General features: G+C 43.9%; 5 protein-coding genes and 1 long non-coding RNA gene across 8 annotated transcripts; 4 read left to right on the forward strand and 2 right to left on the reverse strand.

Moving 5' to 3' along the window:
- The first annotated feature begins 2,264 nt into the window (after positions 1-2,264).
- On the forward strand, positions 2,265-3,675 carry LOC117890924 (WD repeat-containing protein 89). Its single transcript, XM_034796055.1, has 3 exons — positions 2,265-2,328; positions 2,380-3,352; positions 3,409-3,675. The coding sequence occupies exons 1-3, from the start codon at positions 2,301-2,303 to the stop codon at positions 3,644-3,646; spliced, it is 1,239 nt and encodes a 412-aa protein (XP_034651946.1). The 5' UTR covers positions 2,265-2,300; the 3' UTR covers positions 3,647-3,675.
- Positions 3,667-5,566, reverse strand: LOC117890925 (eukaryotic translation initiation factor 3 subunit J). The gene is made up of 6 exons (XM_034796056.1): positions 5,406-5,566; positions 5,151-5,239; positions 4,829-4,948; positions 4,470-4,767; positions 4,266-4,402; positions 3,667-4,195 (listed from the first exon to the last, which is right to left on the reverse strand). The coding sequence occupies exons 1-6, from the start codon at positions 5,419-5,421 to the stop codon at positions 4,133-4,135; spliced, it is 723 nt and encodes a 240-aa protein (XP_034651947.1). The 5' UTR covers positions 5,422-5,566; the 3' UTR covers positions 3,667-4,132.
- Positions 5,567-6,129: 563 nt separating this feature from the next.
- On the forward strand, positions 6,130-6,493 carry LOC117891263. The gene is made up of 2 exons (XR_004648616.1): positions 6,130-6,220; positions 6,275-6,493. It is a non-coding gene; the product is annotated as an uncharacterized LOC117891263 (long non-coding RNA).
- Positions 6,494-6,837: 344 nt separating this feature from the next.
- On the forward strand, positions 6,838-7,852 carry LOC117891903 (prenylated Rab acceptor protein 1). The gene is made up of 3 exons (XM_034797726.1): positions 6,838-7,029; positions 7,090-7,296; positions 7,368-7,852. The coding sequence occupies exons 1-3, from the start codon at positions 6,944-6,946 to the stop codon at positions 7,657-7,659; spliced, it is 585 nt and encodes a 194-aa protein (XP_034653617.1). The 5' UTR covers positions 6,838-6,943; the 3' UTR covers positions 7,660-7,852.
- Positions 7,853-7,862: 10 nt separating this feature from the next.
- Positions 7,863-10,964, reverse strand: LOC117891902 (peptidyl-alpha-hydroxyglycine alpha-amidating lyase 1). 3 transcript variants are annotated; one of them, XM_034797723.1, is made up of 6 exons: positions 10,732-10,964; positions 10,280-10,475; positions 9,976-10,216; positions 9,411-9,910; positions 8,897-9,352; positions 7,863-8,307 (listed from the first exon to the last, which is right to left on the reverse strand). In XM_034797723.1, the coding sequence occupies exons 1-6, from the start codon at positions 10,813-10,815 to the stop codon at positions 8,132-8,134; spliced, it is 1,653 nt and encodes a 550-aa protein (XP_034653614.1). In that variant the 5' UTR covers positions 10,816-10,964; the 3' UTR covers positions 7,863-8,131. The 3 variants fall into 3 exon arrangements, with proteins under 3 accessions (XP_034653614.1, XP_034653616.1, XP_034653615.1); XM_034797725.1 differs by having other exon boundaries at positions 8,822-9,352; XM_034797724.1 differs by lacking the exon at positions 7,863-8,307 and adding an exon at positions 8,383-8,429.
- A 48-nt stretch (positions 10,965-11,012) lies between these two features.
- On the forward strand, positions 11,013-22,285 carry LOC117891904. The gene is made up of 3 exons (XM_034797727.1): positions 11,013-11,287; positions 11,342-11,537; positions 22,274-22,285. Exons 1-2 carry the CDS (start codon positions 11,056-11,058, stop codon positions 11,503-11,505), a joined length of 396 nt encoding a protein of 131 aa, XP_034653618.1. The 5' UTR covers positions 11,013-11,055; the 3' UTR covers positions 11,506-11,537; positions 22,274-22,285.
- The last annotated feature ends 1,109 nt before the right edge of the window (positions 22,286-23,394 follow it).

Raw genomic sequence — 23,394 nt, forward strand, 5'->3', positions numbered from 1 at the left:
GTCCACGAGCCCGCGGCTCACAATTGAGTCAAATAATTAGGCTTGGCCAGTGGATTGTTGCCGCTTTGTGTGTGCCAAATGATTAGCGGTTTCTTTTTTAAGATGATCCTCAGGCAGGTCCCTGATCCTGGGTGGCAGTCAGGCAATCATCAATGGAGGGAAAACCATCTCTAGAGTGGGGTTGGAAAATGGCTAAGGCTTTGGCTATGGAGTTGAAGTTGAAGTTGAAGCTTCCCCTCCATTGGGGTGGCCAATCAATTGTGCACGTTTTCTATAAATACAGAAAAGTGCGGTGCGGTGCGGTGGGCAGCCAATCGAGTTCCATCTGTGACAAATTCTACTTTTGGCAGGAGGAGAGCAACAGCAACAGCAACAGCAGGGGCCACCAGCCAAGGGATAGATTCGCCAACAAACACTGCTGGAAAGCCGCAAACTGCAGACTGCGGAAAATGCAAGACCAGCGGACACACAGGACACAGAGTGCCAAGAGTCGGTAGCAGTAGTCCACCGCATTGACGAATCACATCAAAGTGGAACACATAGGGTCCTCTGGCTCAGGGTCATGCATGGCCCATAGGCATCCTGCTAACAGACATGTCAAATCACAAGAAAACAACGACGACAGGACACAGTGCCGCCAAAGGAGACACAGGCAGAGAGAGAGAGAGAGAGATGCTACACACACACAAACACAGATGCAAGTGGCCAAAGGAGAAGGAGATGTCGAGACCCAAAAGCAGCATCGACTTACCGCAGCAAATTCGCGCTGGCTGTGCGAGAACAGCGGGGAACACCATAATATTTTGGTTGCAACGGACATGGAGAAGAGACAGCAGCGAGCAGCGAGCAGAGGAGCATTGCAAACAAATTTTCAATGGAATCCGAGTCCTGCACAGCGAGGACCTTTATTGATGAGCAATTAGCCACGGTGAGTGGCGGTTTTCGAGTGAGCTACAGGACTCTGGCTACTCGCAGGACTCTCCGACTCAGCGACTCAGCGACTGCGACTGGGATTCGACTCCGCTACGAATTTGTGGACTCGGCAGCTCTGCAGGAGCAAACCCACAGCTTCAGTGGCGGCGTCGAGCAATCTTTTAGTTTCTGTTTCTGTTTCTGTGTTTCCATTTCTGTTTCTTGGTTTTGGCGTAAATTTGTGAAAATTGAATCGTTCCGCTCGCAGTGGCCGTTGCCGTCTGCCGTTTTTAGGTGGTACTTCTGTAGCAATTTTATTTGTATCGTAGGTGTTGTATTTGTCAACATTTAGCCAGGACTAGGCACAGATCCGATCCGATCCGATTCCTAGCACACCAGAACGAAGTGGAACGGAACGGACATGGGCGGTACAGGCAGCGGCACAGGCAGCGGCAGAGGTCGGTGGCAGTGGATTAGACGTTTTGTGGGCACGGATTTGAAATGCCTACTGCAGCACTAATTGGGCTACACTCTCCATGGGTGATGTAGGACTGGCTGGAAGGACTGGGAGTGGTAAGAGGCAGTTCTAAGGATGCGTTTATCTGCTCTGAGGATGTGCTAATTTTTTTTTTTTCTTTTTTACTGAACAGAACGGAGCTTGCTGTGACTGCATACGCTGGCAACGGGAAGATGGGAACGAAATTATCAGCATCATGAGGAGGGTATTATAACACAGTCCTGTAGAAGGAAATTGAAGGTTTCCTGGGCCCATAATATGCCACCCATAGGAATAGGAGTAGTTTTATGATTGGCTTTTTTATTACATATGTTAGTACAGCATGAAAATGACAAATCTTTTGTTGACAAATATAAATGTAACATCCGATGTAGTTGCTATGTTTCATGTCATTGCACACTTTATGTTACAAGCCTTTGCGGTATGCAACGCTTTACTTTACTCAATAACGTAACATTATTAGGCCAACGATTTAAGCGCATCGAGCCTCTGACAGTAGGCAAACAATTTCTAGCCATCTGGCAGCACAGCATGGAACATTGTCGTTCTTCTTTCCTTCACCCATTCTACACTCTAGTGTTTTTTTCTGGTTGACCTTCTTTGTTTTAGCCATTTGGCAGTCAATCCAATAAAGATAAGTTATGAAAATCAGCCAATCTTGTGGAGAATTTAATGATGATTGGAGTGAAATTACAAGTTTAAAGCTTAAAGCCCTAACCAGCTAGTAATCTTAAACAGAAGATCAAGTCGAGAAAAATGATATAATATCTACGGTATATTTACAGTATATTTTGAAAATGAAAGGGTATATTTCTGTATATTTATCGATAACCAACGCACGTGCAGGAACGAAGACCACAACAAAACGAATATGACTGATTTCGACAAATATTTGGAAGGTGAGCGATAAATACCATATCGTGTGACTATTAACCATCCTGGCATTACAGAGGCTATCACCACGGACCTGCCCAGCTCCGAGGACGAAGCAGACATCGAGGACGAGGACACCTGTGGCATTCAAGAGCTTGCTGCCAATTTCCGTCTGCAGTACATGACCCAAGATGAATCGGTGGTGTCGCTGAAGCGGGACTATGTACTCAGTCTATGTGCAGACCAGAGATTCACCCGGATAGCAGCCGGTCTGTCCAGCACAGCCATTCAAATCTACGATCTGCAGGAGGGCGGAGGACTGAAAACCCTTCAGGAAATACCCCCCAAGGAAAAGCCGGAAACGGGCGCTGTCACCTGTGGAGTGCAGTTCCTCGATGAGGGCTCCGACAACCTGCTTGTGGGCACCACAGATGGAGTGGTGCGTCTCTTTGATCTCCGAACCACTGGCGAGCAGGCCAGATTCGAGTACAAAAGCGACCCAGCGGCACAGATGCCACAGGTGCCCAAATCGCTGACTTGCTTCGAGCGGAATGCCAATGGCAGAGTCATTTGCTGCGGCACAGAGCAGTATCTCGGCATTGTCCACCTGCTGTTCTTCGATGTGAGGGAGAGCAAGCAGCTGGGCGGCTACCACGAGAGCCACGAGGATGACGTGACCTCAGTGCGCTTCCACGATCGAAATCCAGATCTGCTCTGCACCGGAGGCACTGATGGCCTTATCAATGTGTTTGACATCAAGCAGCCCGACGAGGACGAGGCCCTTCAGAGCACCATCAACACGGAGAGCAGTGTGCACCGCCTGAACTGGCACCGCAATGTCTACGACAAGGACATCATCTCGTGCATCACCCACACGAACGATTTCAAGAGCTACGAGTGCGAGGAGGGTGACGAGGTTGCCTCGTTTGAACGATCCGATGTCACTGCGGCCATTCGACGCAAGAATGCTGGCAATTTCAACCTGATAAATGCCCACAATCTGGAGGACAATGGCGTGTTCCTCCTGGCTGGCACCAACTTCAACCGCGGGTGAGTTCTAACGCTTCAATTTGTGTGTTCCTCGTTTGATAACTTCTCCGTTGCAGCGAGATCCTGCGTTCTGTAAGCGTCACATCCAAGGAAAAACTTGACCCGCTGGCCAATTTCTTGGGCAATAAGCAAATCGTTCGAGAAAGTCTCTTCGATGCGAAGCGCCAGTTGCTGGTGACGGGCGGCGAGAGCGGGATTGTCAGCGTGTGGACACAGGATGCCACTGGAAATGTTGGCAACAGCAGTGGCAAGCTGAAAACCAAGATAAAATCACACAAAAAGACGCCGTATTGAGATTAAGACAACAATTGAAATCAGTTTAATATCGCAATGAAGTTTTATTTATACAAAGGTGAATTTTACAAGAAGCCATTCCTAGTTGGTAGTTGCCAAGGGTAAATGTTGTAATTTGTTTGTTCCTAAATAATCTGTTGATTTAGCATGTTCGAAAGAGGTTTCGAGGCTGAGGGTTTCCTGATCTGATTGCTTTACTTGACTTGACCGTATGCTAGTATATATATGTATATGTATGTCTCTCTCTATGTGTCTACCGATGCTCTATATGTTTGGTAGGGTCATACAAATATATATATGTACAGGTAGATAGATATATATATATATATTCATTTAGTTTTTGTTTTATACTTTCATAACCAACAAAGTGTTTTAATTCCTGCGCACTTTCTTTAACACGAAGAACTCTTCAACAAGCAACTATGTATTCAATAATTAGATATATGAAGGAGGGGGTAACTCTATATATACTCGGTTATCGCTTATTCACATAAAGTCATCGTAATCTTCGGAGAAATCATTGCCATACTTCTTGTAGTCATCAATATCCTGCAAAAGAAAAGAGTGAGTTCCAATTAGTCACGTCTTTGGGGACCACTTGAACGTGTCGTGAACCTACATCGCTCTCTGCGCGAAGCGTAGCCTTTCCCTTGTTCTTGCCAGCAGCTTTCTTGGCACTGGCCTTCTCCATTTTGAGTTTTTCCGAGTGCAAAATTTCCACGCTCATCTTGACCTTCTTAATGTCAGCGGCGCTCACTTGATAAGGGGGAAATGGAATTCATGTTATCATTTTGTCGATCTCAAGTCTCCGACAATCACTCACAGTGTATGCATAGACCGCGCACCAAATCCTCGACGAACTGGGGGAAATCGGCAGATTCGCGATACTGGCCCACCTTCCAGCTGAGCGCTGAGCCGAACTCTTTGAACTGCTCCTTGGTTTCCGGGTTGAAGGCGTCGAGGCCGTTGCCGTTCGTTTCGGCCCGCGTCACTCCGAATGTGTCGAGGGCGTGGTTCAGATCCGAGTCCTCCTGGATCTTTTGCAGCCGCAGCTTCTCGGCCAATTTCTCCTCAGGTGTGAGGCTGGCCAGCCGTTTCGCTTCCTCCTCCTCTTCAAGTCGCTGTTTGCCAGAGGGAAATAATGTAATTCTTTGAATTAGAGTTTAAGATTCGGCTGCTTACCGCTTGTTCTTCTAATTTGGCTTTGAGCGCTTTGCTTGGCTTGGTTTTGACTGGCACATCTGTTTTTGTGGGCTTCTCGTTCTCCTCGTCCTTCTTCTCCTCCTCATCCTCCCAGCTCTCCTACAGCCACAGAGGTGAAACAATCAATGGTGAGTAATCAAAAATCAAAAGTGTACACGTGTTCAGGCCACAATGAAAGTGAAAACTGATTAACAAAAGCGCAGAGCGCACGAAACAAGTTTCGATTGTTGCTTTCGTTGCGCATTCTTGTTGTTGTCTGCTGGATGAATTGCTTGTCAAATGATTTACTTGGTATGCGCACCTTCACATCGTCGTCGTCGTCCTCTCCCTCCCACTTGTTTACGGTGCTGGCTGCATTTTGAAGTATGACTTCACTGTCCGCTGCGGATTCTGTGGGGGTGCCACATCATGGGCGAAAATTAAAGAAACGTCAAATATGGACGGTTAGCGTAGTAGACTGGCTAAAAATACGCATCAAGGTTGGTGGCATGCCATGGCACCGAAGCGACCACGTTTATTGTCCACCAGCGACGCCCACTCGTCCCGCACCACTCACCCCAGTCGTCGGCCATCGCTGTTTACTGTGTGTCCAAGTGGATTTGCCCCGTTGCCTGTTCGTACAATTTGCGTCCACACAAAATATCACACCGTTCCAGCAGCGCTTATAATTTCGGGAATTTTCTAAATCCAAAAAATTGGACAGATATCAGCAAGTGTGACTGCGTTGATCAAATATACCGCATGACACTTAAAAATATACCTTTTTAAAAAATACCTCGAATGTACCAAATTCAAACGAATGTTCGTCTATTTTGAAATTCGACTAGCTACCGAAGCCCCTCAACAACAGAAGCCCTGGATTTCCTCCAAGACTCCAAGCCGTTGAATAAATACATATGCATGCATATACAATTTATATTTTCATTTGTTTTAAGTCAATAAGTCTGAATCGACGTTAGTGAACTTTGCATCAACACCCGATCCATTTATATTATCATTAATTATTTGAGTTCAAAAATATTAATATTTGCATAGCTGTATTTAATTATCAGCTCAAATGAAAGTATAAATTGGGGAGTTGAAGGCTTGCCATTTCAGTTGGTTTATAGCCGCATCAAATCGTGTCTGCTCAAAATGTTTTATTGCCTCAAGCTAGTCGTTTGCTGTCTTCTTATATTGAACTCTACAGCTCAGGGGCAAGAAGAAGTGAATCTACATCAACATTTAATTCCTGGACAAACCTACTATTTTTATAATCCTGAATATCCCGTCTATACCAGCCCAGATGGATTAACCTATAGGGTCCATGTTGAAAAGCAACCTGGTGGAATCTTCTTGCTTGACTGTTCGAGTATTAACCTGCCTCCATCGGTGAAAATTGTCCCATTAACCGAACACATTACTCAATTCCTTTTTATTTCCTAGGTCCTGGGGACGTGCACAAGAGCATTTATGACAGTAAGGAAGGGTTTATCGCTGATTCCTGAAGTCTACTGCGGACATGGGACGTTTAATACAACAAGTACCCAAAAAGACCTGATCGTAATGGTGAATATTCCGCGCGGCTTCACAGGGAAATTCTTTTGTTCCGTCAAAGATAATTCCAAGACTACCGATTAAATGAAGCTCAATATTTTATTTGAACATCAATTTGAATAATATCACCGCTGATTTTTTTTTATCAAATATACCGTCAGAAATATACCTTATTTTCTAAATATACCGAATATACCAAGGAAAAGACGAACGAACGAATTGTAAATTTTACTCAAGTTTACTTTGCTATTCAAAATATGTCATTTAAAACAATAGCCTCAACAAATTAAAAGTGTCAGCCAGCAGTAAGAGAAGAGGCTGTGTGTGTCTGTTTCTCTTCACATCGATGTAGTGGGCCCTTCGACTTGACCTAAACACGTCAGCGCCCGAGAGTTTTGTTTCCTCTTTGCCGCAGCATCCGCCGCCGATAAAAACAACGCCACACCAGCACTGTGAGATAAGTGAATATCTTTCGAGCCAGAAACGATACAATATCACCAAATCGGAAGCTACTGTCAGCAGTTTAAGGACGGAACGAAAATCAAAACGGTACTTGAAATGGCCCAAACAAACGTTGATGTGGGCGGACACATGCAAGTGCCGCCGCAACAAGGTGGTGGCAGGTTCGCCTTCGATCTGAACAGGTAAGGCCTCTACTCTACTCTTATCTAGAACATGCGCTAACTTTGTTCCTTCTCATGAAGCCTGCCCAAACTGCAGAGCTTGCCCTCTCCGCTGGAGCTCATCCAATTGGTCCGCAGCTCCATGCGCCCCTGGACAGTCTTCTTCAATGTGCAGAACTTCAAGACGGCCGTCAGCATGCAGCGCTTGACCGGGCGCGTGAAGCGCAATCTCTCCTATTTCCAGAGCAATTACATATTCGTCTTCGTTGTGCTGATGATCTATTGCCTGTGAGTATCATCCCGCGATGAACAGCAGCAGCAGCAGTTGTGTCAACACTTATTGTCTCCCAATGTTACAGTATTACATCGCCGCTTATATTGTTTGTGCTGGGGGGTGCCGCCTTCCTGTGCCACAGGCTGCGTGCTCGCAACACGAACATCACCGTGATGGGCAACCAGTTGACGCCACGTCAACAGATTATTGCCGTGAATCTGGGAGCGACGCCTTTGCTCTTTCTGGTGGGTGCGGGCGCAGTACTATTCTGGACACTGGGCGCCTCCTGCTTTGTCATAGCCTCCCACGCGATATTCTACAACATCGACGCTATTGTGACGGAGGAGAACGAGGGCTTTCTAGCCGAAGTTGTTTGACCTCCAACCACACAACTTGAATCTTGAGAGAATCTTTGAAACAGAGAAGCAAAGAATGTGCCGCAACGGGGCCTTATTAGTGGATAAACTGCAATATACGATACACACCGACGTATTTATAACGAATTTAAATTAAGTTTCCGTAGTCTAACCATCGTAGACTAACAATTAAAACCAAACAAACACACACACACAAGATCCGATGGAGTTTCATAAGACTACAATCAATATATTCCTGTTTCGTTTGGCAAATCAAAAGGATTGAGCTCAATCGCAGTTAGAAAATGCATTAAGATACATCAGAAATCAAGTGATCTCGAGGGGGAGAACTTAAACCGTTCGAAGAATGGTATAAAAGAGAGTGTAAAAGTGCGTACAACTAAGTCGAATCTCTGAGGTACAGGTAGTTAGAACTAGAACTAGGCTAGGAATGATTTCTCAGTTAGATGTACATAAGTCTTGGTCCTGCTGCCTAGGCGTATGGGGCGGCGGCACTCGACAGTGTGCTTGTCTCTTGCTCCTCATCGCTGGCCTGCTGGTCGAGCTTCTCGAACCCGTTGCGATCCCTGTCCAACAGTCCGCCCAGCTTGAAGCCTTCCGCCTTCTCCCAGGCATGTCGCCGACTGCGTGCGCCAAACGGCAGGCAACCTGCGAATGTTATAAATCATTGATTTTTAATGAGTTTTCAGGGCATTAAATGGCTAAATCATGCATGGCACACATCTCTTATCTTACATGCGCTCTTGTGGATTAATTGCTTGCATTTTGCACTGAAACAAACCAAACTAATCAAACGAAAACAGAACACACTTAAATGTTTAGACATGTTTGCATTGTATATTGTATAGAGTGTAGGAGGAGAGAGTCTCTTTTGTCTGTCTACATGTGTTTTATATGTATATATTTTGTATAAAAAAGAAAGCACCAAAAAGGCATAAGGTGTGGGATTAGCATGTAAATACTTGTGCGGCCGGAAATCAACTTAAAATTAAATGCATTACAAATTATAAATATCAATTCATATAGATACAAAGATGCATGTATATGTGCACAAATCGGTTACGAATGGAACACCACAACTACGATTACATTTAGGACATTGAGCGAGTGTGATTGGGATTAGGATATGTGTACTGCATGTACTGAGATTGTTAGCACAGACTCTGGTTGGATGCAGTTAGCTTGCGGTAGACCAGATCGCTGGGCGGGGCAGCTTGATTGTTGATGGCTTCATTACCTCGTTTCCGCCGCCTGGCCATCATCAGGGCCAGCGCAAAGGTGGAGCCGGAAAATATCAGCATAAGCGAGGCCACCAGCACGGCCTTGCCACTGGGATGGTGTGTCGTCGTCGTCGACGCCGTCTGGCTTGGGTCCACTCCCGCTGCCGGTGTCTCGGCGGGCACACCTCCAATGCTTTTGCCCTCTTTTGTGGCCGACAGTGACATGGGCTTGGCCATCGATTTGTGCAAGAACTTGTGGATGCGCATGGGATTCAGTTCGGCCACATAAATCTCATTGCCATCGGCTGTTACGGCCACATCGTGTGGATTCTGGAACTCCAAATTGTTTGGCCCAAATTTGGACACCAATTGCCGGTTCCTCATGTTCATCACAAAGCCATGGACTTCGTTATAATGTTCCGGATGGATGCCCAACTCTGCACTGGGACCATTGACAATGACCAGTTCTCCACCTGCAAGAGCAAAAAGAGATTGTAGACAGGTAAAGCATCGACTCGAGGAGAGACCCACCTGATGCCGGGGTATAGGCCATGCTGAACAGGCGATCGCCAATCAGTTGATTGTGGTACTGCGAGTGGAAGGTGCCGTTTCTCGAGCTGAAGCACTGCACCCGTCCGTTCTCCCGGTCGGCGGTACACAGCAGCTCCAGCTCTGGCACCAGAGTCAGGGCATGCGGAATGGCAAAGTAGTTCTGCGGTGCCACGTCATAGGAGACGCCGGCAAAGGAGTTTTGGCCCCATGACAGTATCAGCTCGCCCGACCTGGTGTACTTGAGGATGCGGGCATTGCAGTAGCCATCCGCCACAAAGAAGTCCCCGTTGTCCAGGATGGCCACAGAGGTGGGCTTGCAGAACTTTTTGCCGGAGCCCGGCTGGAAGGCCACCCCGAGCGTCAGCAGTGGCTTGTTGCCAGCGCCGCGTGGCGCATATTTGAACACCTGATGCATGGCCACATCCGTCAGCCAGACATTGTCCTCGGGATCCACGGTCAGGCCGTGTGGCATGTAAAAGCTGCACAAAACCGGGAAATATTGGTTTAAGGTGATCCACAGGTATGGCAATAATTCAGGGCTTACAAGTTTTTGCCCCAATCGTATTGCACGCGGCCGGTGGCGGGCTCCAGGGCCAGTACAGTGCTCTCCCGAATGGGCCCGCGGTACTTCTCTCGATACTGATTGGCATTGTCGAAAGTGTCCTGGCCCCAGATGCGGTCCACCCGATGGAAGATGACCACATTGCCGGCCTTGTCGAAGCTCACGGCCGTCACAGCGCCCAGCTTCACATTGTTCGCTGGCCAGGCATTCTGGTAGATATAGGCTGTGAGGGGGAAAGGGATTAGCACGGATATCCTTTCTGCATGGAGTATGCAATGCCACTTACTGGTATTTAGTTTGGCTAACTCAGTCTTAATGTCGGGTATTCCCTGCTTGGAGCGTGTTGGCCAATTGATTTGTGTGGCGCCCGCTCCTGCTCCCTTCAGGATCTGCTGCAGTCTCTCGTTGTTGTTGTTGTTGCTGTTGCTGGCGTTGCTGCCGATGTCAATGTTTTGCAGATAACGTGGCGGCGAACTTTGACTCTGCGAAAGGGGATTTGAGATAAGCCAGGTATGCAAACTATCAGGTGGGCATCACAATCTGCCACGGGAGCAATTGCACAAAACCCACACACACAGATACACACGCACACTGCCAGACAGCAGGCACCCACACTCACACACTCCGTACAATCAATTGGCACGCATATGTTGCTTATTTTACGCACTTTGGATGGCACCAATTTACACAGGTGATCCAGGGATCTCGTTTTCCTGGAATACTCAAAGAATTAATTACCTCTGAATGCGTCTGTTGCAGGAAGCAGAAGCAGGCCAGCAGGAAGATGACGCTGCAGCGTTTGCTGACGTTCATGGAATGCATTGCGAGTTAACTAATTAAGTAACTTGTCTGCCAGAGATCAGATCTCTCAGATCACGTCTACTGGGATGGGGGGTGGTTCGATCTCAGAAACAAATGTGCGAGAAAACAATTTAATTACATTTTTTCTGTTGCATGAGATACAGCTGTTCGGCACGCGTTAGCGTATCACTTCTGCCTTTGCTGTGGTCACACTTTTTAAATATTTGTTTATAAAAATCTTCCCTTTTTGTTTTATTCAAAATGTCCAACTCCGAGTTGGATAAAAGCATAGAGTTAATCACCAAGACGGAGGAGTTGGCTGACAAGATATTGGCCAACAAGCACGAGCTGACGGTTTTGGACAAGCGACGCCAAGCTACACGGGAGGCATTGCGTCTCGTGGAGAAGTCGGAGGAAAAGAAGGCCTGGATCACCATTGGCAGCATGCTGGTGAAAATGTCCAAGGACAAGGCAGTGGAGCTGCTCAAGAAGGGTATGTAGAGTACCGTCATTCCTTTGGTTCGATCTAATGAAATGATTCCTGCAGATCAGCAGCAGATAGACACGGAGATAAATCTGATTTACTCGCAGCAAAAGGTGCTGGTAAATAAGCATCGCGACCTGGAGTTCAAATCGCCATTTTCGGGCACCAACATCAAGGCACTGTACAGACATGAAATCAGTGCCCTGAAAGCTAATCTTCACTTGTAATTTAAGAAACAAATTAGAATAAAATGAAAAATGTTCAAATGATAACGATATACTAGCGCTACATATGTATATCAAATCCCAATACCGATATTCCATGATGATTAATGGTCAAGTTTTTAGAGTTGTTCAAACAATCATTCATGTATGTTCATGCTAAATAACGTTTCATCAGTTGTTTAATCATGTTCATGGTTCAATCAGGCATTGGAGTTGCATTGGACAAGAGGGTGACGAATAGCGCATTTACGAGCTTAGAAATAGACCAAACACAAGAAAATACTCAAAAAGCTATGAAAAACGCAGGTGTGTGACCTAAACAGGGTCGAAGTAAAAGCTTAACTGCATGATCAGAAATCTAATTGAGTTGAGAATTCTTATTGATCTTACCAGCAAGCAAGGTTATCAGCCCACACACAGTTGGTTCATCAATAGGATTCAATTATATGGTCAAGACAGAGAGTCTTAGCTTGCTTGTAATATTAAACAGAATATCAAATTGGACAGTATTGATTTTAGTCGGTACATGTACGGCATATTTTTAAGCTTTTAAGGTATATTTACGGTATATTTTGAAGATGCAATGGTATATTTTGGTATATTTACGAGGCCCTGACGGTATATTTGATCGATAATTTCGCGGTCACACTGGTTATGTTGTTGCCCGCGTTCGTCTTGTTGTCGCCAGCCAGGGCTGTTGTTGACCTAAAGTTCCATTTAATTACATTGAGCAAGTTTGAAAACGTATAAATATTCGACTAACAGCTGTAAACTTTCGTTGAGTGTCAAAAATAGTCCCGAGTTTGAACCACAGATTTCATATCTTGCGAAAACGTGCGCTTACGTCGGTTTGCGTGTGAGAGAGTGTGTGGTGAATTCTCCCACATACCCCCCCAGTGCCCCTCTCGGTTTGTCAGCGCGCAAAACGTAAATTTTACTGCAAATAAATTGCTCTGCTCTTATCTCGAGGCGCGCGCGCTCGAATGATGAGTATGTGTGTGTGTGTGCGAGGGAATGTTGTTAATTAATTTACAAAAGTCGGTCCTGAAGCTCCCCTCAGTGCAAGATCCCCCCTATATCCATATTTGTTGTTGATAGAGCGTTGGGAAACGAAGGGCGCCCCAATCGAAAGTGTGGCCTTACAGCAATAACAACATAACTACCGTTGCAGTTTGAATGCATGCGGGGCAGCCGCCCAACCACCCGACCTCTCCCCCCAACTACTGGCTTAGAAAACGAAAGTAAAGTTATTTTTTATGTACAGTGTAAACACACTCTGTCAGTGCGCCAAGAGAGAGAGGAAAACGGAAAGAGCGTGGAAACAAGAGAGCGCCAGGCCAGAGAGGGAGGGACTTGAACACTTGGCCTTGAACTTGTGCGGACGGTAAGTTGAATTCAGCTTTTTTCCCTCGTCTTCTTCGCCTTCTTTTTGGCTTGCATTTCTTGTAAGTTGTGTGCGACAGAGAGAGCTATACAACACGTTGCAGTGTGCTTGGAAAAGTGTTTTCCGATTCCCCACCGCCTGCCTGGTACTTTCTCCTGCCCTCTTTTGTTGTTGAGCTTAATAGAATTGTTGTTGATTTATCCAAATGCAGCATGGAATTAAGTGGATGTCGCTGTGGCTGTCGTTGTCTTTGTCTCCCTCCGTTCTCCGCCCTCTCCTCTGTTATTGCTCTCTCTCTCTCTCTCTCTCCTCTTGATGAGCTTCAATGAGTGGAGAGGCGACGACAATTGATAGTGGGACTAAGAAGCTTACACTAAAGTGCCGGGCATTGCCTCCGCATTCGCATTTCATTCTCTCCCTCTCCAGATAAACATTGAGAGAAACCAGAATTAGATAAATATGATCGAAAAATTCCCCGCAAAATATCGTGCAATTAATCTGGGGATTTTTCAATTTCGTTAATTTATTTTAATTGAATTATTTCCATGCAAAAGATTCAGCGTAAAATTTCCATTATGCATGTGGAAAATCTGTTTTCCTTCTGCTAATTACTTGTACCCAATCAAGTTTTAAAATTGACTTCATCATTTTGCGATGTTAAAATATGTACTGTGTACATATTTCCTAGAAGTTCGGTAATATTGTTTAGGGGCATATGCAATGTGTTGAAATCTTCACAGCAAGAAAGACACGAATTTCTTTTACCGAAATCAACGGCATTCTGTAACATGAACTGTACTACTAGCAATCAGTTCATTTGAGTTCCCAAGCAGTGCATAAATCATGAGCTCTCTTCATTATTTCCCATGTGATGCTTTTGATACATGGCGTGAGCATGCAGCTCGCTGGAGCCTGCCAAGTTACAGTGCCTCCTTGAGCTTGTCATCCATTTGGTTACAGTGCAGCCCATAAATCGACCCTAATTATAGGGTAACCAAGATTCGCTCAGCTGAAATTTTACCATTTCCATAGTTTTTTTTTCGCCACAAAATAATTGTTCAGTAAGCTTACAAGTGACCGCAGCAACAACAAAAACAAACATAAATAAAACAAGTTTTCGCAGTACACGAAATATTTTGAATTGTTGTTGCTGGTTTCTGGTTCTAATATCTCATGAATGTATGTATGTACATATGTATGTATGAATGTATGTATGTATTTATGTATGTGTCCGGTGAGTTCTAATATAATTTGTAAAAATATGCGAATTAATGTTGAGAGGGAAACAAGTTTCTCACTTGTTCAATTTGTATTTGAAATTCTCTGGAATATGTGAATAATTTTTGGAAGACTGAAGATTAGGTAACAAACAAATGAAATGCAGAAATGCCATTTCTATGATAACTCAAAACTGATTGCTAAAAACCCTTTTAGCTGTCCAAAATAATGATTTAAATGGCAACAAAATAGAAAAGAAACTTTATCGGTGTGGTTTAAACTCTAGTCCCATGCAATTTTCAGTAAGCATTCTCTAGGAATTCATATAGTAGTGATCAGTGGCCATAGGAATTATCGCACAAAACAGGAGCCAAAATTGTGTAAATTGTATGTCTGCTGCTTGGGAGGGTATGTAAAGAATCGTCTACTTTTGATTGTGTATTTTCCCCTATAGCATGTTTTTGTTTATGTTGTTGCACATTAAGGATCTCCTGTGCCGGCAACTTGCTGTTGAGGAATTTTCATTTTCATTTTTTTTTTTTAGTAAAATATTGTCGGCCAGGCCTGATTAATTATGGCTTGTCCACTGCTGCTGTTGCCTGCTGTTGTCGTTCAAAATGCTCAACTAGGCGTCGTCTCTTGTCTTTAATATGTATATACAACATACAAATATATATTTTTGTGTGTGTGTGTGTGTTACAAGGGGCGGGGCCGCCTTGCAGTCCGGTTTGGGCCTGGCCGTTGCAAGTGCAGCGCCTATGCAGCTTAATGAAACGGTGTGGCTGTTGTTCCGTGTTGATTTTGATATTGCAATTTGTTGTTAAAATTTCAGGCACGTTGCAGGTTGTCTACAATACCTTTTGTTGTTGCTGTTGTTGTTGTTGCTCCCCGAGTTTTGCATTAATTTGTGGCAAAACTTTTCCATCTTGTGCTTTTGAGCACATGCTTTTCGGGTTTCCTCTCTTTATTTTCTGTTTGTCGTTTGTCAATATTGTATGTTGAAATTATTTAATAATTTTAATTATGTTTGCTTGGACCTCTGCGAATGAACGCCAGCTGATTTGGCAGCTGACAGGCAACGTGAGAGATGAGAATAGGAAAATGGTAGAGTAAGAATACGAACAAACAAACAAATTTGTTAGACTAACTGTCGGAAAGGCATTCTAGGCAGGCATTCGAAACAGAAGGGCGGGGGAGATAAGGATTGGGGTACGGGTTATATCAATATCTGCGCCGCACTTTACACATGCGTCACACACACATACGCACACACATTTACACACTCATGGAGGGAGAGCAAGAAATTCAATAATAAAACGCAGAATATGATAATCAAGCTGTGAAAGAGGAAGACAAAAATCCACCTCATCAGACTGTTTATCAAAGAGAGTAAAAGAGAGCGAGAGAGTGGGAGAGAACATTTTTTGTGACACACAGACACAAAAAACCGAATTGAGTTAGGAACAGGTCAACCCCCCCTGTCCCATCAAGGCACAGCTGTGACACTTGTTGATGAGAGAGAGGGAGAGAGAGTAAGAGAGTGCTATCAGAGAGAACGAAACCCACCACACTGGTGGGGGCACATCGATTGTGGTGGACTCTATAAGAGAGAGAGAGAGAGAGAGAGAGAGAGAGAGATGGGTGAAGCTCCTTCGTTTGGCTCTTCCTTTGGCGTACGCTCTCTCCCCTCGCCCACCCCAAATCACACTCTTTGCCGCTGCTTCTGCCGCTGCCTGCTCTGTTGTAAAACTTATCAAGGTCGTTGCTTGCCTTGGCGTTTTTGCTGCTTGATTTTTTTCGTTGCTGTAAGCGGGTTTTTCAGCCCCCAACCGCCGCTGACAGCAACAGCAGGCAGGCCCGGCCGCCTGCCCATCACCATCATCATCCTTTTGGGCTCCAAGTAGGGAAGGGAACAGAAATTCTTTTGCTTTTATGTTATTGGGTTTCTCCATGCTTTCTGCTGCTTCGCATGCCTTTGCCCTGTTGTTTTTTTTTTTGCTATTTTTCCGAGCGCCCTCTTTGCTGCCTTGGTGTTATGTCTCCCTTCTGCTTTTGTTGTCGCTATGCTGCCTGTTTTTATATCCTTTTTGTTAGGGTACTAGGACTTTAAGGCGATATTTGTAACTCGTTCAGTCGATCCATTTATGCTTGGATTCACGAATCCTATCACCATATCATATGTGTATAATTCAACCAATAAAACTATATATTTCAATTATATTCAAAAGAAGAGGGTATCAAAAGCTTTGGCTCTCTCGAGTCTCAAGTGTCCCCCTCTCTTTGGGGGTACCTTTTCTTCTTTTTTTAGTTGTTGGTATTTAATTTACTTCGTTTACCTTGTCCCAAACGTTTATATTGCGCGTGTTCCTGATCCTTGGCTTTTCCCTCGACTTTTGCGCTCCCAAGCCCCACCAACTATACAACTACGAGTATTTGTCCATTGTCAACAATTTGAAATGCCACTGGAACTGAAGGGAACTTAACTTGACTAAATTGTTTGAAATTATGTTCTCTCTCTGAGCTCTCTCTCTATATTTGTCTGTTTCCAAAGATGCCACGGAGATTTTCTGGGAGAAAGGAATTCCTGCTTTGTTTTGTTCTTCAGCTGTAAAGGGACTGTAAGAGAGAAGGGCAGAAGTAAGGGCTGGGAACACTGTTACCTAGAGACCGTTTTTTATTTTTATATATTTTTTATCTCATATTTCCCCCAATTAGATCATGAACGATTCTCTTTGCCGTTCTTTGGAAAAACACGCTTAATACATATCTCCAACCTCATCTTGCAGTCGTACAATTTCGTTGGCTTCTGTTCTGAGGATCCCCCAACAAGTTCCACGAACAGAGCGTTCCTGGCATACCAGAGAGTACCTGCAATACCTGTTATACAGCCGCTTAACTAGTGCACCAGTAACAGTGGCAGTGGCATCCTCTGATAACTAGATTCCAACAGATTATTTGGTCCACAGTGTCGTATACGTCATATCTTGAGAGCTGCCTCCGCATATCTCTCTCTCTCTCTCTTTATTCCACACTCCACTTAATGCACTCCAATCCCCCCCACTCTGCCTGAGCGCTTTAATGCTGCCTGGCCTGCCGTTTACCTATTTTTAGCCATTTCTAATGAGCGGTGTCTATTTTTAAATCTCATTTTGGCTGCTGCTCGTGTGTCGGGGCTTTCGCCTCGTTTTGGTTTCGTTTTCCATCGCCGCAGAGGACGGTGGTCGGTATCTGTCCAGTCGATGGATGGACGGTCGGGTGCAGAGTGGGAGCACGGAGCGCGGAGAGGGGAGCGCATAGAGACCTGTCCAAAGTGGTGGCCACTCGATTGCCGATCTTTAGGCTTTTGGTCTCTGTTTTGGTGTGGCTTTTGCCTCGATGTTGGAGCTCTATGGCTTGTCTACCTTCTTCGCTGCCCTCTGCCTCTGCTTATTCTTTTTTGTTTCGTTGTTTGTCTTCTTTTTGCAAGATCATTATCATCGCTGGGCATTGCAGTTTTGTTTTGAGACGGGGTGGGAATGGGGCCTGGGATAACACTGAAGGGAGAAGAAGGAAAGGGGGGAACGGACTGTGGAACTGTTTTTGGCCATCGCCTGGTAATTGTCTTTTGATGGCATTGATCACTTGAAACAGACAGGGTCTAGTTGAACGGGTTTTATTGAGCGAATGCCAGACTTGAGTCTGGTTTATTAGGGAAGGGTATACGATGGAATACGCTAGCATATGATAAGAGAGGGTTATGGGATAATAATTATGGGTGTTTGGTTAAGGGTAAATTGAGAAGCATTCTGGCCTTTAGTTTGGAGAAAGAGTTTCATTTTTTTCTGGTATAATAATCCAATAACTTAACTCCTTTTGATGGATGTACAAATGATTCCTGCACAAACCCTTCGTTCCTTCTGTTCCCGCCGTGGATTGGATAGAGCATTTGCCAATCCACAATTATTTCATAGATTTCCTCTAAACTTTAAAACTCGAAAAAGCACAGACTCAGACAAACAAAAAAATACTTCATTTGTTCCACTTGTGGCACTGCTGTTGAGTGCCAAAAATCGCCAACATCATAATGTTTGATGACTGTGAAAGTTTCCAAATGTCCGAATGGTTCATTAAGCCGCTTAAATGCCCAGCGATTGTGCGAGTGTGTGTGCGTGGAGTACAGTTGTGTGCGTTTCCCCCCTTTTTTTGGCCGAATCATTAGAATTTGAGCAACGGGAAATGGGAAATGGTCAACACGTGGACCTAAAGGCAGACGTTAACCATTAGCCGAGGGCCAGTTAATGATTGCAGGATTAACCGCACATTTTACACCAAAAATTAGCAAGCAGATCCATAAGTAGAGTGTCTCTTGTATCTGTTTCGGTATCTGAATTGATGGAAGTGCCACCACCAATTTTGACCATCGAAAATAACTGGATTTCAACCTTCATGCCTTAAAATAGATGGAGTAAATATAGCAGCACAATTAGGGACACAAATAAAGTATAGAGAGCGGCCAAGGAGGGGAGCTAGGGGTATGGAATGGGCAGGGGGCATGGAATCAAAGATTACCTAAATGATAGGTCACATCCATAAATGCTTGAGAGCCGTAGCACATGAACGTGCATATATGAATGAATGAACAAAATAACAGACAATTGTGTAGGTGGGTGGATACAAGGGTACGCGGAAGAGAAAGAGCGAAAGAGAGCGTGTGTTTAAGGATTTGAGCTGCCACTTTTAATGACAATAACAATGAACTTTAGTCCTTCAGCCGATTAATTGTCGTGGGAGCTGAACCTATTTTTTTGTATTTTTGGAATCTATAAAAATAAAAGGTTTCCCCATTTCAAACATGATCGGGGGAGTTCTAAAGGGGCGTTTTAGATGGGCTTTATTAAGGGTTTACTTAAACATTTTATCAGGTGAGTTTTCGGAAGTGAAACCAAAACTATTACTCTTCAAGGCTTTCATGCTTTGAATTCGATGTTGAAGCCAATTTCTTGTAATTTTTTCTTTCGTCATTGAGCAAAACAACTGTGAAATGGCGACAAAGGCGTCCAAAAACTTGTGCCCTTAAATTCCATTAAAAGTAAGACCCTTACAAACATTGAATCATTTTCAATTTGTAGTTTTAAGTTAAATGCAAATGAACAATGGAATACGAGCAATTGGGGCGGCTCTGATGCGTAGAAAGCGAAAACATTCTGTGCTGTGGCGAGAGATGCCTTTTAAGGAACCGTTCGATTGATTGGAGGAGCACTCGATCAAAATCACAGAAAATTACAAATCATCTTTGCACTTGGAAAAGTATTTTGTTATGTGTGTTTTTTTTTGTTTTTTTTTTGGCAAGTTTCTAGTACGCTCTGAACACGATTCTCTTCTCTGTTTTGTTCAGGTGTTTGGCTAGCCAAAAAATTAAAAAAATAAATATTTATCTTGGTTCTCTCTATAATGATGGATTTTTTTCTCTCCTTTGTTATGAATTTATAATCAAATATTAATAAAATTATAAAATATAAATAAATAAATAACAATGAAGCTTTGCGGAGTATTACCTTGAGATCATTAGCGATTCGATGTGGTTGTTTGCCAAAGATGGAAGGGGTGGGCTGTGGAGGGGCATGCCACGTCATCGTCTGGTTGTCTTTTCAAATCTTTTGGCAAAACTACAGACAGTAAAACTCTTGACGAAACCCAGCGACCCGCGAGACTTGATTTAATTGCTTTCATTGGGTTAACAATTATAAATGAATGCGCGGAATGCTTCGGCTCTGAGTTTTTTTAGCCTACTCTTCTTTTTGCGCTAATTGTTGCCTAACGGGCATCTGTCTGTCTGGCAGTCTGCGAGATAATGATAAAGATAACACACTTCCGATAAAGATAACTCTATTTTTAGTTAATTTCACTCTGTTGAGGGTATTTTTGGGCATCTGCACGCAGTTTGGTTTTCTATAACTATCTAACGGATATAATTTAATGGATAATTGTTTGTTGTCTAATGGATATTGTTTATTTTGTATGAAGAGTACTCTTCTAATTCTTGACGTCATTGTTGGAGTACGTACCACTCAGAAAACTTCTTTTCCACTCAAAAACAGCCGCCAATGAACAAAGCAAACACTTCCATTTGAAGAGTGGAAGCGTAAAGCATGGGCTTGGGGATACCCTATAAGCGAAATATCATCAAGTTTCAGGGTAAGGAAACCTTTGTGTAACCATTTAAAATTTAGCAATAGATATCTAGGGTTGTTTTAAGGGAACAGGATACTCTCCCCTGTAGAAAGAGGTTTCTCCTTGAACCACATTATCAGCTGATTTTATACAATCTGCTGTAAATTATACATTAATATCTGTACATAAGTATATATGTATATATGTACATACATGCACAGATATTACATACTTACATAATATTTCGCTTTCATTTGCATCATACGAATCGCTTTTGGCGGATGGTCATTCACCTGTTTAAAATTTGTAGAAAAAATTGTATAGCCATTCGAGCCATACAATTTCTATGCTACAGGGTATCCTAAATGTGTACAATACTCGCATGTTGACAGCATCCCAATTCCAATTCCAATCAGAAGGCATTATTTAAAGACAAGAAGATTGGAGGGGACAACAAATAAATTCTTTGCTTTGACAGCGCTTTCAGGCTCTGACAATTTCTGCTCATGATTAAGGTGTCAATTGTGTGACAGAGAGAGAGAGAGCGAGGTAGATAGGAAGAGAAGAGCAAGAGCAAGTAAACACAGTTAAGCTGACATCAAAATCACATAAGAAATGAGTTTTTAAACAACGGGCAGCAACAGTAGCGCACAGGCAGCAGTCAAAATGGCAATAAAATGAAATGAAACAAAAAACAAAAAAACAAAAAAATGGTTACGCACAAGTCCCCACCGCATATCCCCACCGCTTCAAAAGAAGTGTGAAAATATTGAGAGCGGAGCGACGGGTGGAGCGCGGGGCCGGAGGAATGATAAAGCAGCTAAGCAAATAAATCAATAATGAAAATATTAGAGGCGACAGGTTCACCGAAAAAAGTGTGTTTCATATGATTTGTGGCCAACTATCTACCTCTCTTTCGCTCTCTCTCTCACTTTAAGTCTACTGCTAGCTCTCTCTCTATCTAAGAAGCAAAACAAGAAAGAACACGAGCAAGCGAACGGTTAACCGGTTCTCAAGATATTTCACGCGTGAATCGTTAAACGTCAATTAATGTTAAATGCGTTGTCCGCAAAAGATCTGCCAAATGTTTTCCGGCTCATCCCTCCCCGCCCCGACCCTCCCTTTTTCGGCTGTCCAACCATCCGTCTTGAGCTTTGAGTCCGTGGCGCACACGTGAAAAAGAAGGGTACCGTCCCCTCAACGAAAATATGCGCATGCTCACCCGCGCTCTCCTCTCTGCCCCTCACCGATCGCCGCTAACAAATTAACTGTTAACAAATCGTGCACACGCTGATGTCATATGGTGGAAGCTTAATCTTTGGCTCTCTCTCTCTGTGCTTTGACTGCTGCTCTCTCTCTCTCTCTCGGCTGTTATCGCCGTTGTTGTTGGTGTCAGTGTGATGTCATTATGCAGCGCCGTCTTTTTTTTTCTGTTTCTTGTTGCAAAAATTGTGTACGCTTTGCTCTCTTTGGTGATCTGTCTCTCAAGCTCGCTCTTGCTCTCTCGGTGTCGCTCTGGATTTATTCTAATTGGATTCTTTGCGGTGCAAAGCTGGATATTTGTTTGTTCTGCTTTGCCCCGTGCACAGTGAAAGATCAGTAAAAAGAGCCCATGGCTGTACTTTTAGTATGGGACTCCATTTAGCGAGGTACTACTGTGCATCACTTTATCTCTTGCAATAAATACTAATTTGTAGCATTCGAAAATTACACGTGACTTTTGGTTGAATGTTTCAGCCATCTCTTTCGCACAGTTAGGAGCACGCGAATGTGTACTTATGTACACATGGATGTATGTATGGATGCGTGTGAGTATTAATGTATGTGTTGAGTTTTTAGTTTTACTTGTGCTCTTTGTTTGCTTTCTCCTTCGTCGCATTCTCTTATTGACTTTTCATATATGCGTAATACGACGCGTATGATGACAAAACAACAATTGCCAAGTGTTGTAATGCAAATAGCCTACAATCCTAATCGAAATAATCTATGTACATATTGTTGTTACATTTGTGAATTGAGTAAGAGAGCTACGCCCCACTTGGGTCAGGAGGATGAGAAATAGGAAACGACAAATTCTAATGTTTATATTCAGGCAAATATTGCACAGAGGATGCCTTCACTTTGCACAAAGTTATGGAACCCACAAAACAATGGCAGGCAAAAGACAGACAAACAAACAGTCGGGGATGTCTTTGGTTCCCAATGCTCTACCCAAAGCTCTTGCTCAGCTCTAACTGTTCTACCTGTTTTTTGCTTAATTTTCCTTACATCATTTACACCCTTCACTTCAATGTGTAATCTTCGTTTGGTTGTAAAATGCATAAACTAATTAAACAAAGCAAATACAGCGGTCAAACAGAAAAGCGGTCAAAACAATTGTGTCACCGAATTAGTTGATTTCCTTTCGTGCCCGTTTTCCCCACGACCATAATTGGCTATTAGTTTTCTTCTCTGTTTTTTTGTTGTATCTTTAGAGGGAGGCCTCTATCGTGAAAGCCTTTTCCCTTTGTGGCAGTCGGAATGAAGTGTTTACCCAATCGAAATTAAACAATTAGTGACGTCTCAAGTGTTTGCTGAACCTGTAATTGCCCTCCGCGCCAACCTGCTCCAGTCATTATTCGCATGCAAGAGGTGGTAAATGGTAAATGTTAAATGTTTTTCTGCTTTTACACTTTTTCTCCGACCTCTTCCGTTTCTTCTTACTTTTCCCCTGTGTTTTGTAGATTCAAGGACAGTCGGAGGTGGCAGACATTGCATTGAACTTGAACGGGGGTTGCACGTCGCTTCGCTCACTGGCTGACCGTTTGGGGGGCGTGTTCTTTAGCCATGACATGAATATGCGTGCACTCAGACTCATTAACACTCTCTACTCTCACTCACGTGGCATAGTTTTACTCACTCAGTTGCGTGCAAGCAGTGCAATAGAATTTTCAACTCACAATCTGAGCACACGACCGCCGTCGCCTTTGGGGTATGCAATGGAATTTGCATTCCACTCACACAATATCGCTCTCTCTCTAGCCCTCTCCCTTTCCACTCGCATGGGGGGTGTCATGAGCTTGTTGTGTTGTGCATAAATTAATTCAGTATTCAAATATTGCACTTTTTGTTTTCCCCTTCAGTTTTTGCCAAAAGGCGGC

This window comes from Drosophila subobscura, chromosome E (assembly GCF_008121235.1).
Source record: "Drosophila subobscura isolate 14011-0131.10 chromosome E, UCBerk_Dsub_1.0, whole genome shotgun sequence".
Taxonomy (NCBI): domain Eukaryota; kingdom Metazoa; phylum Arthropoda; class Insecta; order Diptera; family Drosophilidae; genus Drosophila; species Drosophila subobscura.

Bases quoted from the DNA above. Each gene is read 5' to 3' on its own strand.
- LOC117890924 (XM_034796055.1), top strand. From the start codon at position 2,301: ATGACTGATTTCGACAAATATTTGGAAG. The intron at 2,329-2,379 runs GTGAGCGATAAA...CTGGCATTACAG, and splicing joins TTTCGACAAATATTTGGAAG to AGGCTATCACCACGGACCTG. The intron at 3,353-3,408 runs GTGAGTTCTAAC...TCTCCGTTGCAG, and splicing joins GGCACCAACTTCAACCGCGG to CGAGATCCTGCGTTCTGTAA.
- LOC117891902 (XM_034797725.1), bottom strand. From the start codon at position 10,815: ATGCATTCCATGAACGTCAGCAAACGCTGCAGCGTCATCTTCCTGCTG. The intron at 10,217-10,279 runs GTAAGTGGCATT...TCCCCCTCACAG, and splicing joins GTTAGCCAAACTAAATACCA to CCTATATCTACCAGAATGCC. The intron at 9,353-9,410 runs GTGGGTCTCTCC...TTGCTCTTGCAG, and splicing joins GGCCTATACCCCGGCATCAG to GTGGAGAACTGGTCATTGTC.
- LOC117891904 (XM_034797727.1), top strand. From the start codon at position 11,056: ATGTCCAACTCCGAGTTGGATAAAAGCATAGAGTTAATCACCAAGACG. The intron at 11,288-11,341 runs GTATGTAGAGTA...TGATTCCTGCAG, and splicing joins AGTGGAGCTGCTCAAGAAGG to ATCAGCAGCAGATAGACACG.
- LOC117890925 (XM_034796056.1), bottom strand. The intron at 4,949-5,150 runs GTGCGCATACCA...CTGTGGCTGTAG, and splicing joins ACGACGACGACGATGTGAAG to GAGAGCTGGGAGGATGAGGA. The intron at 4,403-4,469 runs GTGAGTGATTGT...CCCCTTATCAAG, and splicing joins GCGCGGTCTATGCATACACT to TGAGCGCCGCTGACATTAAG.
- LOC117891903 (XM_034797726.1), top strand. From the start codon at position 6,944: ATGGCCCAAACAAACGTTGATGTGGGCGGACACATGCAAGTGCCGCCG. The intron at 7,030-7,089 runs GTAAGGCCTCTA...CTTCTCATGAAG, and splicing joins TTCGCCTTCGATCTGAACAG to CCTGCCCAAACTGCAGAGCT. The intron at 7,297-7,367 runs GTGAGTATCATC...CCAATGTTACAG, and splicing joins GTGCTGATGATCTATTGCCT to TATTACATCGCCGCTTATAT.